Below are 18522 nucleotides of genomic sequence, written 5' to 3'. Positions count from 1 at the left end.
CGAATCCCTGCGGTGGGGTGCGCTCCCGCTGCTCGGTCCCAGCGCCTGCCAACCTAGCAGTTCGAAAGCACCTCCGGGTGCAAGTAGATAAATAGGGACCGCTTACCAGCGGGAAGGTAAACGGCGTTTCCGTGTGCGGCTCTGGCTCTGGCTCTGGCCAGAGCAGCGATGTCACGCTGGCCACGTGACCCGGAAGTGTCTCCGGACAGCGCTGGCCCCTGGCCTCTTAAGTGAGATGGGCGCACAACCCCAGAGTCTGTCAAGACTGGCCCGTACGGGCAGGGGTACCTTTACCTTTTTAAAGGGAAAATGACACTAAGCAGAACCTGAAAATGAATATAGATTTTAGAAGCATGGTAAGAATTGGCCTGAAATGGAAACAGAATGATAAAAATAAGTGGGTAGGAAGGTTTTGCTCTTCAGCCAACCGCACTGTGGAAGCCACACGCAGCCAGCCTTTTAAGCCTCACTGCCAGGCTGGGCAGGGCAACAGCCAATGCCTGGGCAGCCAGCGAAGCACCACCCTCCAAGCGGGACCTCTGATTGGCCTATTCACATTTTCCCTCTTTTTCTGGAAGACTGCCCCTCAGTACCACCAGCCAAGGTAAATTCCCCAGCAGCAACCAGCAGGCAAGCATGCTCTAGATGTCAGGAATGATGGTGGAGCACAAGGGTTCTGCACCTGTTCCACCCCATAGATGCAGAAAGAGGCCACTCCTTTGCTACAAAGGTATCTGTCAGAGCCACCCTGGGTCCCAGCTCACAAGAGACCAAAGTCCAGTCCAAGTTATATACAAAAGGTTTTATTGAAGATCATTGTCGTCATTACATCCAAAGTCCGTGGCTCCGCATCTGTTACCCTTAGATGTTAGAAGTCCCCTCTGAATCCGTCCCTCCCCTGCACCAATTTAAGAGGCTTGTGCTGCTCCACCTTTTCCTCTCCTTCCTTTTCCGCAGGGTCTTCCTGCCCCCCTGTGTTCCCTCTTTCCGGGACTCCCCAGAGGCTGAGTCTTCTCCTGCCTGCTGCCCCCTCCTTCGTGCTTTAGCACCAGGCTCCTCCCCAGAGCTCTCCCCACTTCCGCGCGCCTCCACATTTGAACTTGGCGCGCGTACGTTGCTCCTGACCTTCCTTTCAACAGCCACACTGCTCCCGGTACTGCTTTCCGCCTCTTCCGGCAGGACGTCTTGCCCTGATCTCCTTCCCCCCTCTGCTCCTTGTTCTGTTCCTCCCGACACACTGGTAACTCCACCCTCTTCACTCCGTTCCGGTGGAGAAGCCGGTCTCGATCTCCAACTCCCACTGGCGGTTCCCCCTACGTTCCCCTGCTCCTGACTGCTTCCCCCTTGGGCTCCCCTTGGCTTGACCAGGGGGGCTCCCTTTTGGGAATCCTCCGATTCACTGGACGGACTCATGGACCATCTCGGGTCATTGTCGTCCTCTTCCTCGTCAGGCTGGAATCCTTCTCCCTCACTCTCGGTCTCCTCCCTCCTCTGCGCCTCTCTCCCTGAACCCCTGACATCCATCCCCCCCTCGAAGCCCCCCCTTCCCCCCTCCTCCCCATCGGGTGCGGGTTGTGGGAACTGCAGCTCCTCGGAGGTAGATGCAGGATACAGTTCGGCTACGTCCATGACCTCTGCTGGCAGCTCGGTGTACGTGTGTTCGAATTCGGGTTCTTCACCCAAAATGTTCGCAGTTCCCTCTTCCATTGCTACTTCGTCTGGTGCTGCCGACCAAGGCCCCTTCAGCCATTTCTTGCGCCAGGCTTCCTCTGGTTGCTCATCCCACCAATAAGAGGGCTCTGTGTCCACCCCCGAACACGATCCCCTGGGCGAGTTTGAGTTCGGCGTTCTTTCCTCGGCTGAAGAAAAGCCGTGGAAAGTGCTGCCTGAACATGTGGGGGTAAAGAGCCAGTCATCGAAGTACTCGGCTGGCATGGGTCTATGTGGGAAAAGGGCATGGAACTCGTCCTTTAAAAGAGGTTCGTCTAAAGCGTAGTCCGGCACCCACCCACTGGCACTGACTGGTGCACCCTCTCTGACTAGAAAGTATTCTATTCCCTCTTCCCCCCATCTCGAGTCCAGGATCTCTGTGACCTCGTTGAGTGGTTCGACCCTAGGCGATCCCTCCCTCCTAGGTGACTCTGTGCGTGGCTGCGGTACTGTTTCAGACTCCTGAAACCTGTGCGGGGCCTTGTAGGGAGTGAGCACCGACCTATGAAAAACCGGGTGGACTCTGGAACCTTCGGGGAGGGCCAGTCGAAAAGCCACGGGGTTGATCTTAGCCTCCACCTGGTATGGTCCTAGCTGCCTGTGCCCTAGCTTCTTCTTGGCCAACGACTTGGTTGGCATCGCCTGGGCCGCTAACCACACCCAGTCCCCCACCTGGATGTCCTCTCCCACTCTTCTGCCTTTGTCTGCCTGCACCTTATATGCTTGTTTGGCTAGCTCCAAATGTCTCCGCAGCTCCTCGTGCACCTCTTGTAGTTCTGCAGCGAACTGGTCGGCCTCTTGCGGCTCCCCCTCTCTTGGTGCTACGAACCCCGGGAAGGTCCTGGGATGACGTCCATTGTTCGCGAAGAACGGCGTCACCCCCGTCGACGCATGCTTCGTGTTGTTGTAGGCAAACTCCGCCATCGGTAGGTAGTCCACCCAAGCTGTGGGTCGCTGATTTGCATAACATCTCAGGTACTGCTGCATGATCGCGTTGACCCTCTCGGCCTGGCCGTTGGTTTGTGGATGTCTTGCCGACGCTAGGTTGATCTTGACGCGCAGGATACCTAGGAGCTTCTGCCAAAAATTGGAAATAAACTGGCGCCCCCTGTCGGACAGGATGGCCCGCGGCAGCCCATGCGCCCGGAACACGTGGTCGATGAAGAGCTTGGCGGTCTGTTCCGCCGTCGCCACCTTCGCGCAGGGAATGAAGTGCGCCATCTTGGTGAACAAGTCCACCACCACCAGTACCGCCGTCTTGCCTCTGGAACTGGGCAGGTCAGTGACGAAGTCCAGCGCCACCCTCTCCCACGGTTGCTGTGGTGTTTCCAGTGGTTCCAGCAAGCCCGCCGGCTTCTGGTGTACTGGCTTGGACCTCTGACAAGTGTCACATCTGGCGACGTACTCCGCTACTTCTCCTCGCATCTGGGGCCACCAAAAGTCCCTGGCCACCAGTTCTATTGTCTTCTCCCTGCCGAAATGGCCCGCACTGGGAGCGTCGTGCAACTGCTGCAGAACCTTTGCTCGGAGCTCGTCGCTCGGCACGTAGAGGGCACCCTTGTGAGTTAACAGTCCGTCGCGTAACTGGAACTCATCGTCTCTCAGCGAACCCCTACGCAGCTCCTCTATTTTGGATTGTGCAAACTGATCTACCTGCAACGCGCGTCGCACTGCGTCCAGGTCGACAGCGATGGCAGCGCACGCCCACGCCTGCGGTGCAAAAATGTGCCTGGCTGCTATTGGCGCCGCTTCCTCAAGATATTGCGGTTTCCTGGAGAGCGCATCGGCTATAACGTTGGAGTCCCCTGGGACGTACTCTATCCTGAAGTCGAAATCCGCGAAGAACTCTGCCCAGCGCATGTGTCTTTGGCTCTGGAGTTTCGCCGTGCGCCAATACTCTAAATTCTTGTGATCCGTGCGGACCTGCACTGTGTGCTTGGCTCCAATGAGGAAATGTCGCCACGCTTTGAACGCTGCGTGAATGGCTAACAGCTCCCTGTCCCATATGGTGTAGTTTTGCTCCGCTTTGCTGAGCTTTCTGGAGTAAAAGGCACCGGGTCTCCAGTTTCCATGTGGATCTTCTTGCAGGAGTACGGCTCCAACCGCTCTGTCTGACGCGTCGGTCTCTACTCGTATGGGCTTGCCTGGATTCACGTGCAGCAGCTGCTCCTCGGAGGCGAAAAGGCTTTTAAGCTTCTGAAAAGAGCGCTCCGCCTGTTCCGTCCACACGAACCTCTTTTTCTTGGAACTGAGAGTGTCCGTGATCGCTGCCGTCTCCTTTGCAAAACCTCTGATGAATTTGCGGTAGAAGTTGGCGAAGCCGATGAATCTTTGGACTTCCTTCCGATTGCGAGGGCTCTTCCAGTCCAACACCGCGCGGACCTTGGCGCTGTCCATGGCCAGCCCCTTGTCGGACAGCTTGTAGCCTAGGAAATCCACGTCCGTCACATCAAACTGGCACTTCTCTAACTTGGCGTAGAGCTTGTTCTCCCGTAGTCTCTGCAGGACTTCCTTTACGTCCTTCTCATGGGCCTCCTCCGTTTCCGAAAAGATCAGGATGTCGTCGAGGAAACACACGCATTTCTTGTAGAGAAGTCCCGCTAGCACGTGATGCATAAATGCTTGAAAGACGTGAGATCCATTTTGGAGACCAAATGGCATCACTCTGTATTCGTACGTGCCCAGAGGCGTGAACATGGCCGTCTTCCACTCATCGCCCTCCCGGATGCGTATGAGGTTATACGCTCCACGCAGATCCAATTTGGTGAAGATCTTCCCCTTCCTTACGGTTGCCAGGAGATCATCTATCTTGGGCATGGGGAAGGCCTTGGGTTTGGTCTTACTGTTTATGAATCGATAGTCCACAATGAGTCTTTTTTGGGGCGTGTCCTTCTTCTTTACAAAGAAAACAGGACTGCCCCCCACCGCTTTCGATTCTCGGATGAATCCGCGCTTCAAATTGTGCTCTATGAACTCCCTGAGTTCTTGCATCTCGTCCTCAGACATGGAATACAGCTTTGCAGTCGGCAACTGCGCCCCTGGCACCAGGTCGATGGCACAATCATAAGGCCTGTGGGGCGGCAACTGGTCAGCTTCCTTCTCGCAGAAAACCTCCAGGAACCCCTCGTACTTGCGGGGTACTGCCTGCACCATGCCAAGTTGCAACTGCTGCTCAGCTCCCTCCTCCTGGCTGGACTGGATGCAATGTTGAGCACAGTACGATGAGCAAAAGGTGATCTGCCGTTGGTACCACGCTACAGCAGGACTGTGTCTCTCCAGCCAACTCATGCCTAATACTATAGGCGTGTCTGAAAGGCGGGTGACATTGAAGCTGATGACTTCTCGATGATTTCCAATCCTCATCACCATGGGAGGCGTCTGTTGCACAACTTGTCCTCCTAGCAATTTCCTGCCATCCACCGTGACTACGTTCAGAGGTGTTGTCGCTGGCAGAAGCGCTATGCGATGCTGCTTGACAAAGTGCGTCCCCACAAAATCTGCGTTGCTCCCAGAATCAATCGTGATGGGGACTTCCAGGGTGGTTCCATTCGGCAACTGAAGTGTTGCAGTGAGCTGCACCGCTGGCTTGGGTGGTAAAGGGTCTGTGCGTTGCAAAAGCGCTGGGGACTGCTCTACAGATTCGCCTGGCTGAGCCCCAGCAGCTCTGCTTCCAGCCAGGCACTGTCGTTTCCCTGAGGTTGCTCTGCTTGCATCATTTCTGCTGCAACAGTTGCTAAAGCTGCAGTGTGTTTCTGCAGCCTCTGGGGACACTCTTTCGCCATGTGCTGTGCACTGTCGCAAATGTAACACTTCCTGGTCCCTCTAGGAGGCTGTGCCTTTACTGCACCGGAAGCTGGGGCTCTGGCTGTTGCTTGAGCCTTAGCACCACCAAGTTCCATGGGCTCCTCCCCCTGCCTTCCCAGTGGCGAAGGATGTGACTGACTGAACTCCCTGGGGATGAAAGAAGACGTCCTCGCTGGTGGACGCACCTGACGTTCTTCCTCAGTGTGCCAAGGACGTCCCTCGTGCCTTATCCCAATCGCCAAAGCCCTCTGCACAAGCTCCTCCAGGGTCTGGGGTCTGTCTCCCCTGGCAAGTTCATCCTTAATGGGACCGCTGAGCCCCTCCCAGAACAAATCCCTCACAGGTGCACCATCCTTCTCCCAGCTTAGCGCAGTCAGTAAAGCAAAAAATCTGGAATGGTACTGACGCACAGTGGCTTTGCCTTGCCGCAATCCAAAAATTTCCCTGCGTGCAAGATCCACATCTACAGTTGACTGGAAGCAGGCATCCATTGCTTTAATGAATTCATCTGCATCGCGGCGGGCAGGGCCATCTTCACGCCACAAATTGCGCAACCAGTCTCTGGCCGGCCCATGCAAGTGAGAAACAATAAACCCCACTTTCTCCTCCTCATCTTTAAAGTCATGACGAAGCAAGTGCAATGCATACAAAACGTCTGCTCTGAAACTGGGGTAGTGCTTCAGGTTCCCATCGAAGTGGGTGACTAGTCTGCCCCCCCTCCGTCCAAGTCCAATCCCTTCTGATCTGGACCCTGGGAACCCTTCCCTGCTTGCACGTTCCCACCTGGTTTGCAGGTCCTGGCAGCGCTTCTCCATTTCGTCATGCTTCTTCTGAGACGCAAGGACTGCAGCAGTGAGTTCGGAAACTGTAGTTCGCAGAGCTGTCAACTGCTCCTCCGCACTCATGGCTGTCACCGTTCGTGAGCTTTGCAAAAAAAAATTTTTGCGTTCTTTGGAGGGGACTTACTGTCAGAGCCACCCTGGGTCCCAGCTCACAAGAGACCAAAGTCCAGTCCAAGTTATATACAAAAGGTTTTATTGAAGATCATTGTCGTCATTACATCCAAAGTCCGTGGCTCCGCATCTGTTACCCTTAGATGTTAGAAGTCCCCTCTGAATCCGTCCCTCCCCTGCACCAATTTAAGAGGCTTGTGCTGCTCCACCTTTTCCTCTCCTTCCTTTTCCGCAGGGTCTTCCTGCCCCCCTGTGTTCCCTCTTTCCGGGACTCCCCAGAGGCTGAGTCTTCTCCTGCCTGCTGCCCCCTCCTTCGTGCTTTAGCACCAGGCTCCTCCCCAGAGCTCTCCCCACTTCCGCGCGCCTCCACATTTGAACTTGGCGCGCGTACGTTGCTCCTGACCTTCCTTTCAACAGCCACACTGCTCCCGGTACTGCTTTCCGCCTCTTCCGGCAGGACGTCTTGCCCTGATCTCCTTCCCCCCTCTGCTCCTTGTTCTGTTCCTCCCGACACACTGGTAACTCCACCCTCTTCACTCCGTTCCGGTGGAGAAGCCGGTCTCGATCTCCAACTCCCACTGGCGGTTCCCCCTACGTTCCCCTGCTCCTGACTGCTTCCCCCTTGGGCTCCCCTTGGCTTGACCAGGGGGGCTCCCTTTTGGGAATCCTCCGATTCACTGGACGGACTCATGGACCATCTCGGGTCATTGTCGTCCTCTTCCTCGTCAGGCTGGAATCCTTCTCCCTCACTCTCGGTCTCCTCCCTCCTCTGCGCCTCTCTCCCTGAACCCCTGACAGTATCTTTCTGAACTTTGCCCATGCAGAATCCTGTAGGAACTGGATCCTAGCACCCCTTACCAGTTTTTGCTTCATAGGAGAATGCTGAGCCAACCTACTCCCATCTGAGTGTTGATGGGTGCAATGATAATTGAGGACCATAGGATTAAGTGTAAGGTTTGCAAGCTTCACAGACCAGTCTTTCACAGGACTGTGCACTGTCAATTAGGCAAGTTTCCTTTCACGGTACATAAGCCTCTTGGTGCCTTGGGGATCAGGCAGGATATAAATCTAACACACTAGGTAATACGTAATGATTAGTGGTATCCCAACCACATTGTCATGATTGTTGTACTGAAGCATTGTAATTGGGCCACCCGAGCAGCCTTACAGGCCTAAGCATCCATTAATTACATCTGCCCAATTTAATTTCAGATCTATTCTGCATTCGTCCAATAGATATTGCTGCAAAACTGTTTCACTTTAAGAGTTTGTGCCTTGCCACTGTAGCAAGGGGTGCCAATTCAAATAAAATATGGGGGGCCGTGCACACGTCTTTTTCACGAGTCAGGTGCAGGTGATTATCTCATTGCAAACTCAAGAGTGTTCATTTATTTCCAGGAGTCAGATGCCATTATGCACTTAGTACATAGTTTCAAGCTACAGGAAGTGGAGGGGTTAAACTCAGCACTACCAAAGCCTGCCACTATAATACAGTACAAAGGTGCTACAGCTAAAGCAGTATAAAGGATGCTGTGATCAAGTCTGTTCAAACTATATTACACAAGCAATTCTGAGGCTGGAAAACCCCTCTCTGATGGTGGAAATAAGGCAGCGAAATAATGCATTTTGTGAAATAACTCAAACCCAAACTCACAGTGGTAATGTGAAATTTCTTTTCTTCCCACAGCCACTGAACTATGAAAAAAAGAAATCCTATACTCTTAATATAGAAGGAGCAAATACCCACCTCGATTTCCGCTTCTCACACTTAGGACCTTTTAAAGATGTAACTATGTTGAAGATCATTGTTGGGGACGTGGATGAGCCTCCATTGTTCACTTTGCCTTCCTATGTCATGGATGTTTACGAAAACGCCGAGATTGGGACTGCGGTGGGCACAATTACAGCGCAAGACCCAGACAGCGCAAACAATGTAGTAAGGTATGCTAGTATATTCATAGATCTTCAGTTAACTACAAATAGTATGGGGTGGAAGTGGGGAAACCATGAGGTGGGAAATTTGTAGTCTTCATAAAGCTGTACTATGGAAAACTTCTTTGATCCCTTATTAAAAATGAGAAGTGTTGGAGCTTACATATTTTTATTATTGAAGCATGGTAGGTCAAATATAATTGCAATTTCTTCAAGAAAGTAAAGTTGGGTAAAAATTAATGTCCCTTGAAATGTCCCACATATATGCTAACAATAGAAAGGGTTATTGAAACTCAGAGACTTGTTGCAACTTACCTGCTTCATATTAGTGACCAGCGGGAACTGGAACAAAATTTAGGGCATCAGCCTGCCAGACATGCTCTTCTGTATTCCAACTCACCCACCCACCCACAGTTTTTTGCTTTCATTTTCTAGCTAAATCTCAACAGGATCACTCTTCATTGGGCTATTTTTGGGGAGGGGGCTGTTGATTGGTTGATGGTACTTTGGAAAACCTTGGCATTGCCCCAAAGATGCTTTTACTTATTTGTTGTTTCTCAGTGCCTCTGGCTGGCTACAATCCTACTGACTCACTGTGGAGTGATACAACTTTGTTAGCAGGGGTGCCAACTTGAATGAAATATTGGAGGGCCCAGGTAAGGCCCGCCCCGTATAACCGATCACAAAATGTGGCACATGAACAACTTTTGAATGTCAAGCCCATTATCTTTGGGAGGGCTGGCCCCTTCTCAAATATTTTATTGGAGGAGGCCGAAGGGACCTCAGCCCCCTAGGAGTTGGCTGCTATGTTTGGTATCAAAACTACTAATCAAGTTGAGAAAGGAATAATAGTTTACTTGTAGAGCACATGCTGAATCTTTGGTATCCTACATTAAAAGCATCTCAGGAGGAATTGGGATGACACCTGCTTGGGACCTTTCTAGACTACTCATAGTCAGAGTAAAGGTAAAAGTTAAAGGACCCCTGGATGGTTAAGTCCAGGCAAAGGTGACCATTGGGTGCGGTGCTCATCTCATTTTTCAGGCCGAGGGAGCTGGCGTTTGTCCACAGACAGCTTTCTGGGTCATGTGGCCAGCATAACCAAATTGCTTCTGGTGCAATAGAACACTGTGATGGACGCCAGAGCACACAGAAACGCCATTTACCTTCCCACCGCAGCAGTACCTATTTATCTACTTGCACTGTACTTGGCTAGGTGGATCAAAATTTTGATTCTATAAGGCAGCTTCATCTCTTCATATAGACTCCTACAAAGGGAGAACTAGGCATTTTTGTCCGTTCCATATGGCATATATACCTGGGCTGAAACCAAATGCATCATTTTGCTTACTGTTAAATAATGCATCGCTTTATACTTATTTTTAAATGGTAATAGATTTTCTATTGAGTACTGCGGTGACACAAAATTTGTAAAGTTGTTCACTTATAAGTATTAGGCAAAACATTTTATGATGGGTTTATTGGCATTAAAAGGTAAAGGTAAAGGGACCCCCGACCATTAGGTCCAGTCCTGACCGACTCTGGGGTTGCGGTGCTCATCTCGCTTTATTGGCCGAGGGAGCCGGCGTACAGCTTCCGGGTTATGTGGCCAGCATGACTAAGCCGCTTCTGGCGAACCAGAGCAGTGCACGGAAACACCGTTTACCTTCCCCCCAGAGCGGTACCTATTTATCTACTTGCACTTTGAGGTGCTTTCAAACTGCTAGGTTGGCAGGAGCAGAGACCGAGCAACAGGAGCTCACCCCGTCACAGGGATTCGAACTGCCGACCTTCTGATTGGCAAGTCCTAGGCTCTGTGGTTTAACCCACAGCGCCACCCATGTCCAATATTATTGGCATTAGGAGCATACAAAGAAAGCTCTCGAGAAGCTGAATGCCTGCCATTATGATGAATGGAGAGAGGTCATATATATTGTAAGATCCCACATGTATAGAAAGATGTTCAAAGCACTGGCACATTGTGTTTAATGTGCCCAATGCCAGACATAGATATGAAGGTTTTCCTTCACTGTAATGGGGTCTCAGCTGTAATTTTTACTTTTCTCCCATATGAGTTAATGGCTCTGCTTACTGATATGGAGGAGACAGAACATAAACTTGTGAATCCAGAGGCATTAGTGATGTGGGAGTTAAAACTATTCCTTGTCTCTGATGACCCAAGTGTCCTGCAGAAGAGCAGCTTCCGCCTCCCCACAAAACCCACACTTTTCCCCACCATCAGTCCCTTTTTCAATGGGAGAGCATGTGCATAATGGTTGAAAAAGGTAGGTTGGTAGTGTGCAACAGCTTGGACTTTTGTAAACAATCAGACAAATATGCAATATTCAAAGATTCATTCTGCACAACTTATAATAACAGAGTTTAAGACAAGGCATCAGCTTGAAGCCCCAAACCATGAAATCATGCCAGTGTTGCACTGATGTTATGATGGAGTTGCATAATGATGCAAATGTTTTAAGATTAAGGTTTTAAGTCTCCAAATCTGAATCAACTTTCTTTCCCTAAAATGAAAATTGCATTGCTTCTTCCGGCTTAGGTGAAAGATTAAACCTAGCATTATGTCTTTAGTGTGCTAGTAGGTTTGCTTGTTTGTTCTGGATCCTATGGGAAGTGGGAGGGATTTTTCTTTTAAAAAAAATAAAGATTGTGTAGCTATCTCAAAACAATTGAATGTTGAGGGTAAACAAACGCTCCAAATAAGCGAATTTGGAGGGTAAACAAACCAAGCTAAGATTACAGTAAACCCTTTTAGCAAAAGGTATGCAAATCTGTAATGGATATATGCTGCAGTAACCTAATCCTTTTATTATGAAAAGGTTGGAAATTATTTTCTGGTTTTCTTTAACAGTGTGGGAAAGTATTGTTAGATACGTTTCTAACTTTTAATGGTGTTTGTGTGTGTAGATAGATAGATAGATAGATAGATAGATAGATAGATAGATAGAGAGATATTAAAACATATCTTCTATATATGGTTTTATCAACATAGCTGAAGGATTAGCATGAAATTTTACAGGATCCAGTTTTTAAGATTCTAAGACACATTTTCACACACTGAAAGTCAGAAATATTTGCTGTCTAACAGTACCCCGCTTTTATCTATTGTCAAGTTACAACATAGCCAATATTTAAAATAATATTTATTACTTTTAAAACTTACAAAAAAGAAAGAAAAGAAAAAAGGAAAAAAGAAAAAAAGAAAAAAAACAACAAGAAAGGGAAAAAACAATACAATACAATATATAAACAATACAAAACACAACATTAACCTAAACAAAACAAAACAAAAACAATTTTAAAACATACATCATACCATTTCAGTAGTCTATCTTTCATACCCTTGTTTCATCGACCTCCTCTCACCTCCCTTTTTGTATTCCTCTTCTATTAATTGTTTTAGCAATTCCTTTCCATCTTTCTCTATTTTCTGTCATATAAATATCTTAACTTATTTTTACCCTTATTTTCCATTAATACTATAATGCTTATTTATGCTTAACTCCTTATAACATTTCTACTAAAGCCATAAGATTTCATTCCAACATTTTTCTAACACTCAGTAATTTTACAATATTTCTATTTCTGAAAATAAACTTTAAACTTTTTCCAATCTTCTTCCACCATCTCTTCTCCCTGGTCTCGGATACTGCCAGTCATTTGTCAATTCCAAATAGTCCATCAACCTGGTGATCTTCTGTCCGAAGCTCTTAACTCTTTTCCAAGTCCCTTCTGCAGGTCCTTCATATTTATAAATGCACTTTGCTTTGTCTTCTACTGATCTTGTTCTTATTTTCCTTCCTTTAATACTGAAGAGCAGATCTCGGGGAAGTTCCAGCCTAGCAATGCTTTTATTCCTTCTCGACAGGTCAACCAAATCTCCATGGTTAAATCTAAAATCCATAAGGTATTTCAGGACAGGTTTCAAAATTCCTCCCAATCCAAAGGCCCCCACAGCTCCAATCTCCTCATGACCCAAGTCCAAATCCCGAAAGTCAGTAAATCCCTGCATGAAGGGATCTGTCCAACTTTCCTTCTCCAGTCCAGGCAGGGCTCTGATCCTCAAAATCAGACTTTTTCTAAATTCAATAAAAGGCCTCAACTTATAGTCTTCAATTTGCCTCTGTAAGGCTGGGGCTCCCACTTGTATTACTTTAGGTTCAACAACAGCAACTTTCTCCTTCGCCTTCTTGACAATTTGCCCTGTCAAAATAGATTCCTGTATCAGATCCTGAATAATTTCTGTATTGATGTTCACTTTTTGTCCCAAATTAGTCACTTTTTGTCCCAAGTTAGTCACTTTTTGTCCCAAGATATCAATTTTAGTAGTCATGACATCTGTCTTCTTGTGGAGTTGTTCCAACGAGTAACTTATCTTGCATAATGCAATCACTAAAGCTTCTTCTGTCGACATTCTCAAATAGTCCAAGGCCAACCCCTGATTCTCACAGTCTCTTGTCTTGCAGCTGGTTCCCCCAGCTCAGCTCTTATAACAGTTTCAAAGGCTCCCTCTAGAGGGAAACAGTTTCTATTTGTGTCAATCCTTTTAAGCACAGTTCAAACAGTAAATATAGTTTCAATTTTCAGTTACTTTTCCTCCATTTTAAACGCAGAAGAGGACAATGGAAACAATATATTTCTCTTATTTAGCTAACTGTCAAGATACATTCTATGCACATCCAATGAACTTCAAAATGTCAATCTTACTGGCAGCCCCTTTCCAGGTTCAGAGCAGTGGTGATTTAATTTTCAACACTCTCTCCTGCAGGCTTGCGCGATCCAAAATTTCCCCCCTCTTCTGCTGCTTCCAAGGGGGGTTTTATAGTTTTAATCGATGGAAGTTTAATCCTTTGCGGATCCTTTCCAAGACCTTAGCTTGCAGCGTCTTTGCTTCAATCTATTTACAAAAGGGGAAGGCGGACTTCCTGTTTAAAACCTTCCTGTTTCGGTGCCAAATTAAGACATTTATAGATCCAATTTTCCGTTCTACTCACGGGTAGTTGTTTAAAATCAAATTGTCCACAGGAAAAAGTCAGCGCTCTCCGGCAACAGCAATGCGGCTTCACTCTGTGAAAGAAGCAATCAATTCGAAGCACCGCACCGCTCACCCCACGTCGCTCCGGATCCCCGAAACTGGGTCTCCCCGCGAGTAGGGGAGGCACAAAAGGTGCCAGCCGAATCCCAGGTTCACAGGCTTCTCCCGCCTGTGATTTTTAGTGGGTCTCCGCCTTCGCCGTGGCGGCCAGACCCTGTTTCCACGGAGTAAATTCCTCCTGATCAGAGGAACTCTGCCATTGCCATTCTCTTATTACACTTGGAATGTGTAAAACCCTCCCAAGAAGTATGGCTAGTATTATTGACATTGATGTTGCCAGAATTCATTATTATTTGGTCTGGAACACAAATCTCCAGCTCTTAAAGCTTGGCTGCATTCTGAATCAGCTCCTGAGAGGTGTGTTCTGGTTTTGAATGTTAGCTGAGCTTCTGGGCATGCACAAGTCATCAAGGAACCAAAGGATCCACGATTTTCAAGGGCACCTGAGTGTTCAGTGGGTTTGACTGGATACTATGGGAGCTACATGTCCAGCAGTTCCTTGCATCTAGGATTTTTTCATGAGCTTGTTCCTTGCTGCAAGCCAGGATGGGACATGAGGTTGGGAGGCTGGGACAATGCACCTGTGCCCATGGAGCCAATCTGCCATCCCTGCAAGTATGTTTGCACTGCTCCAATTTTGCACATTGCAGGAGGAGGAGAAAACCAAGCAATTTTTACCTGGGACAAGTGAGATTGCTCATATTAGATGAGCTTACCTTTGATTTTACCTGAGGGGGATGAATCTGTCGCTAGTAACTGAAACACTTTTAGTGTATTTTAAAATAAGATGTTCTGCATGAGAAGAAACATCCAAATTTGCATCAAATGTCATTTTCAGATTATTTTTAGTGACAGCCTTAAGGATGCAAAGAACAATTTTACTGGCGTTTTTGGAAGTCTTTTTGCCTTTCTTTGGAATTGTAATATGTTTGCTTCAGAAAACACCACCAAATTTCCATATCATTTTTCCATAGGGAAATTGCTCATAGTAGCTAATTGCAACATAGTATTGACATAGTATCAACATAGTATTGACATAGTATCAACATAGTATTGACAGCGGGTGGCGCTGTGGGTAAAACCTCAGTGCCTAGGGCTTGCCGATCGCATGGTCGGTGGTTTGAATCCTCGCGGTGGGGTGAGCTCCCGTCTTTCGGTCCCAGCTCCTGCCCACCTAGCAGTTCGAAAGCACCCTTAAGTGCAAGTAGATAAATAGGTACCACTTTATAGTGGGAAGGTAAACAACGTTTCCGTGTGCTGCGCTGGTGCTCGCTTGCCAGAGAAGCTTCGTCATGCTGGCCACGTGACCTGGAAGTGTCTCCGGACAGCGCTGGCCTCCGGCCTCTTAAGTGAGATGGGCGCACAACCCCAGAGTCGGACATGACTGGCCCGTACGGGCAGGGGTACCTTTACCTTTACCTTTACCTATTGACAAACTAACATTTTTACCCCCAGTTATTATAGCCATTTTTCGTGCCGTGTGCTGGGCTCTGCTTTTGAGTAAACTACTTGATTCTGGAGTTTATCTGCCTGCCTTACAAGGAAACTGGATCTCTTAACTTTCCTAATATATTCAAAAATTTAATTCTAATTTTTGTTAGTAATTATATGCTATGATTTCCCCCCAAAGAAGACACACACACACACACACAACCCGTTGTATCCAATGTGAGCCATGCTCAGGGTACACCTATTCAAATTAGTGAAAGAGACTAACTTAGGTCAATTATCTGAAGAAGTGTGCATGCACACGAAAGCTCATACCAAGAACTAACTTAGTTGGTCTTTAAGGTGCTACTGGAAGGGATTTTTTTATTTTGTTAGGTCAATTAATTTCACTGTATCTTTTCTGAGTAAAATTTTGTTGGATACAACCCAGAGTTCATTGACCAATCGCTTGTGAGGAAAATGAAGGGCTCCTTAATGAATAAATGGAAATTGTGACCTCAATTTTGTAAAGTTTACAGAGTTAGGTGCCCTTTGACTGCTGGACTTTTCACTTTGATATAGACAAAGAGATGATAAGTTAAAATACAATTAACTTATCTGAAGGTATGCTAGCTATTCCACTCTAATTGTCTTTTGTTCAGCTTTCCTCTCCTTTCTTTTTCCTCCTTTTATACTTGCTTTCTTGGATTTCAGTATTATAATTCATCAAATTTTAGTTATGAGTTCAACAGAGCATACAATGTCAGCTTCCATGTCATTAGATACGCTAGTGCTTGTTAAGATAAAGGGGATTTTAAAAAGAGTTATTTTTAAAATCTACCACTAGTGCTAGGAAATTTTCTTTAGTTTCTCATTCTGCATGCTGGTTTTATTATACTGGCTGCTTTTCACCTGACAAAATTCATGTATGAGTACATCAGCATGCTTTCCAGCTCTTTCTTCTGACTCTGTTGGTTTGCACTTAGTAATTTTTTTGAAATATTTTTTTCCTCTATGGTAAAACTTTGGCAATTCTTGGCCAGAGTCTTTTCACAGTCATGTATAGTTTAGGCACAAAGCCCCAAGTTCTTACATTTATATATTAAAAGGGATACTATGTTGTAGCACTTGTCTCTGTTTATCTTGTTGTGGAACTATTTCCATATGTATTTTTAGCCATGCAAGGGGTCATCAAAAATGTCCTCTGTGTTGAAAATATGAGGTTCAACTCATATTATGGACTGACAAGGTTATCTGGGAAAGAACTTTGGCCTTTAGAGAGTTGAGCCAGTGATGAGAGTGGAGATGGAGTGCTTTGGACTAGACAGAACATTGTTCAGGCTTCCTACCAACCTTGGTGGCCTCCAGATATTTTGGATGTTGGGTGTTATGGTTCAAAATATCTGGAGGGTATTTGGTTGTGGGAGGCTGATTTAAAGCAGTGTTATATTGGGAGCGGGCATAGCACATGATGTGCAATCTTAAAGTTCTAGTTGCAATCTCTAACACCTCCACTTACAAGGATCTTGCACAGCAAAGGTGGGAAGAAGACTTTGGATAGCTAGGACTTGAAACGCTGTTGTCACTTATAAGTAGACTCCACTGAGCTAGGTGGACTGAGAGTCAAACAGTGGGAGGCTACTTTGTATGTTCAAGGCTGAAAGTTTATGAAAAAGATGACTCTGGTGCCTCATTTGATATGTTTTATCCACTCTAATGGCTCTCATTAGCTATGAGATGCAAATTCCATGAGCTCTGTGTCATATCAGTATCAAGCTGTGCTCTGTATCTGATTACAGTGCTGGCTGCAAGCCACTTGGCTTCTGACGAGAGAGCTATTGAAGGATGACACTAATCCAACAAACAATTAATGAACATTTCTCGTAATCCACTTTGTGTGCCCTGGTTGTTTTATTAGGACATTTCTGAAGCAGATACACATGAGAGTTCAGCAATACATTTTGTATCCTTAATTTTATTGCCCCATGGAATGCTGTTTGATTGTTTCCCTTTGGATTGGGTTTGGAATGGGTTTACCTTGGAATGGGTTTACGTGGGGCTACCTTTGAAGGTGACCCGGAAACTGAAATTAATCCAGAATGCGGCAGCTAGACTGGTGACTGGGAGTGGCCGCCGGGACCACATAACACCATTCCTGAGATATCTGCATTGGTTCCCAGTACATTTCCGAGCACAATTCAAAGTGTTGGTGCTGACCTTTAGAGTCCTAAACAGCCTCTGTCCTGTATACCTGAAGGAGTGTCTTCACCCCCATCATTCAGCCCAGACACTGAGATCCAGCGTTGAGGGCCTTCTGGTGGTTCCCTCATTGCGAGAAGTGAGGTTACAGGGAACCAGACAGAGTGCCTTCTTGGCAGTGGCACCCTCCCTGTGGAACGCTCTCCCATCAGATGTCAAGGAAATAAGCAGCTATCCTATTTTTCAAAGACATCTGAAGGCAGCCCTGTTTAGGGAAGTTTTTAATGTTTAATGCTGTATTGTTTGTAACACTCGATCGGGAGCCACCCAGAGTGACTGGGGAAACACAGCCAGATGGGCGGGGTAATAATAATAATAATAGTGATAATGATAATAATTTATTGTTGTTGCTGTTATTATTATTATTGTTGTTGTTGTTGTTGTTGTTGTTGTTGTTGTTGTTAAGACTGTGCTGTAACAATCCTCAGGGTCAATTGCTCGTTCTTAAGGCTACACCTTAAAAACCTTAATTCATAGAAATTAGAAATAACAGAATTGTAGAGTTGGAAAGGACCAGGGGAGTCACCAACTCCCTGAAATGCATTAATCCTTTGCCCAGTGTGGGGCTTGAACCCACAACCCTGAGATTAAGACTCTCATGATCTTCATACCTTCAAAACTCCACAGCCCAATCCTGTAGTGATGTCTAGTCACTGGAACCGCCTTCCTCAACCAGGTGCCTTCCATATGCTTTGGACTATGGCCTTTGCAGTTCCTGACCCTTGACCATTATGGCTGGAGTTGTTGAGGGTTGTCTGAAACATTTGAAGATCACCAGGTTTAAAAAGCTTGCACTATAACATTAAGCATGTATCATGTTCCCTCTCTTTGATTGTGTTCTGGTTTGATAGAATAGTTCAGATTTGCAGCAAAGTGTCTGATCCTCCGACCAATAAATGCTGCTGATACATGTTGCTCTTGATGTTACTGAAACATTATTTTACCTTCCCCTCCTTGAAATTCTTACAGATGATTTATCTGAGTGGAACTCTCCCAATTTGCTACAGGTGACATCTAGTGGCATCTCTGTATATTGTGTGGTTTTGCTTGAGCCGAATCTTAATTTTGAGGAAATTTACTTGCCTGGAAAGAAATTATGATATGTTACATATTGATGTTTGTGTTCTATGCTGTAAATCACCCTGTGGTCTTTTGACAAAGTGTGGCATATAAGTTTTCTAAATAAATAAGTACATAGTAGGATGACCAGTCATAACATGATTTTCCTTTGAATTGGAAGAAGCTTTGTGAAAATCTGGATATTCACATGGAAGACTTTTCATCTTCTTCAAGTTAATTAAAAATGTTCCATGTGCAAACAGG

General features: G+C 46.7%; 1 protein-coding gene across 6 annotated transcripts in view; it reads left to right on the top strand.

Annotated features, from left to right (window-relative positions):
- CDH18 (cadherin 18) overlaps positions 1 to 18522 on the top strand; it is a 639311-nt gene that overhangs the window by 581948 nt on the left and 38841 nt on the right. For all 6 annotated transcript variants that reach the window (XM_079984961.1, XM_079984957.1, XM_079984956.1 and 3 more), the window contains one exon: positions 8155 to 8408. In XM_079984961.1, the coding sequence (XP_079841087.1) occupies positions 8155 to 8408 (254 nt within the window). The remainder of the gene's footprint in view (positions 1 to 8154; positions 8409 to 18522) is intronic.

Source organism: Podarcis cretensis (assembly GCF_951804945.1).
Source record: "Podarcis cretensis genome assembly, chromosome: 7".
NCBI lineage: Eukaryota > Metazoa > Chordata > Lepidosauria > Squamata > Lacertidae > Podarcis > Podarcis cretensis.
This window is presented reverse-complemented; position numbering and strand designations above follow the sequence as displayed.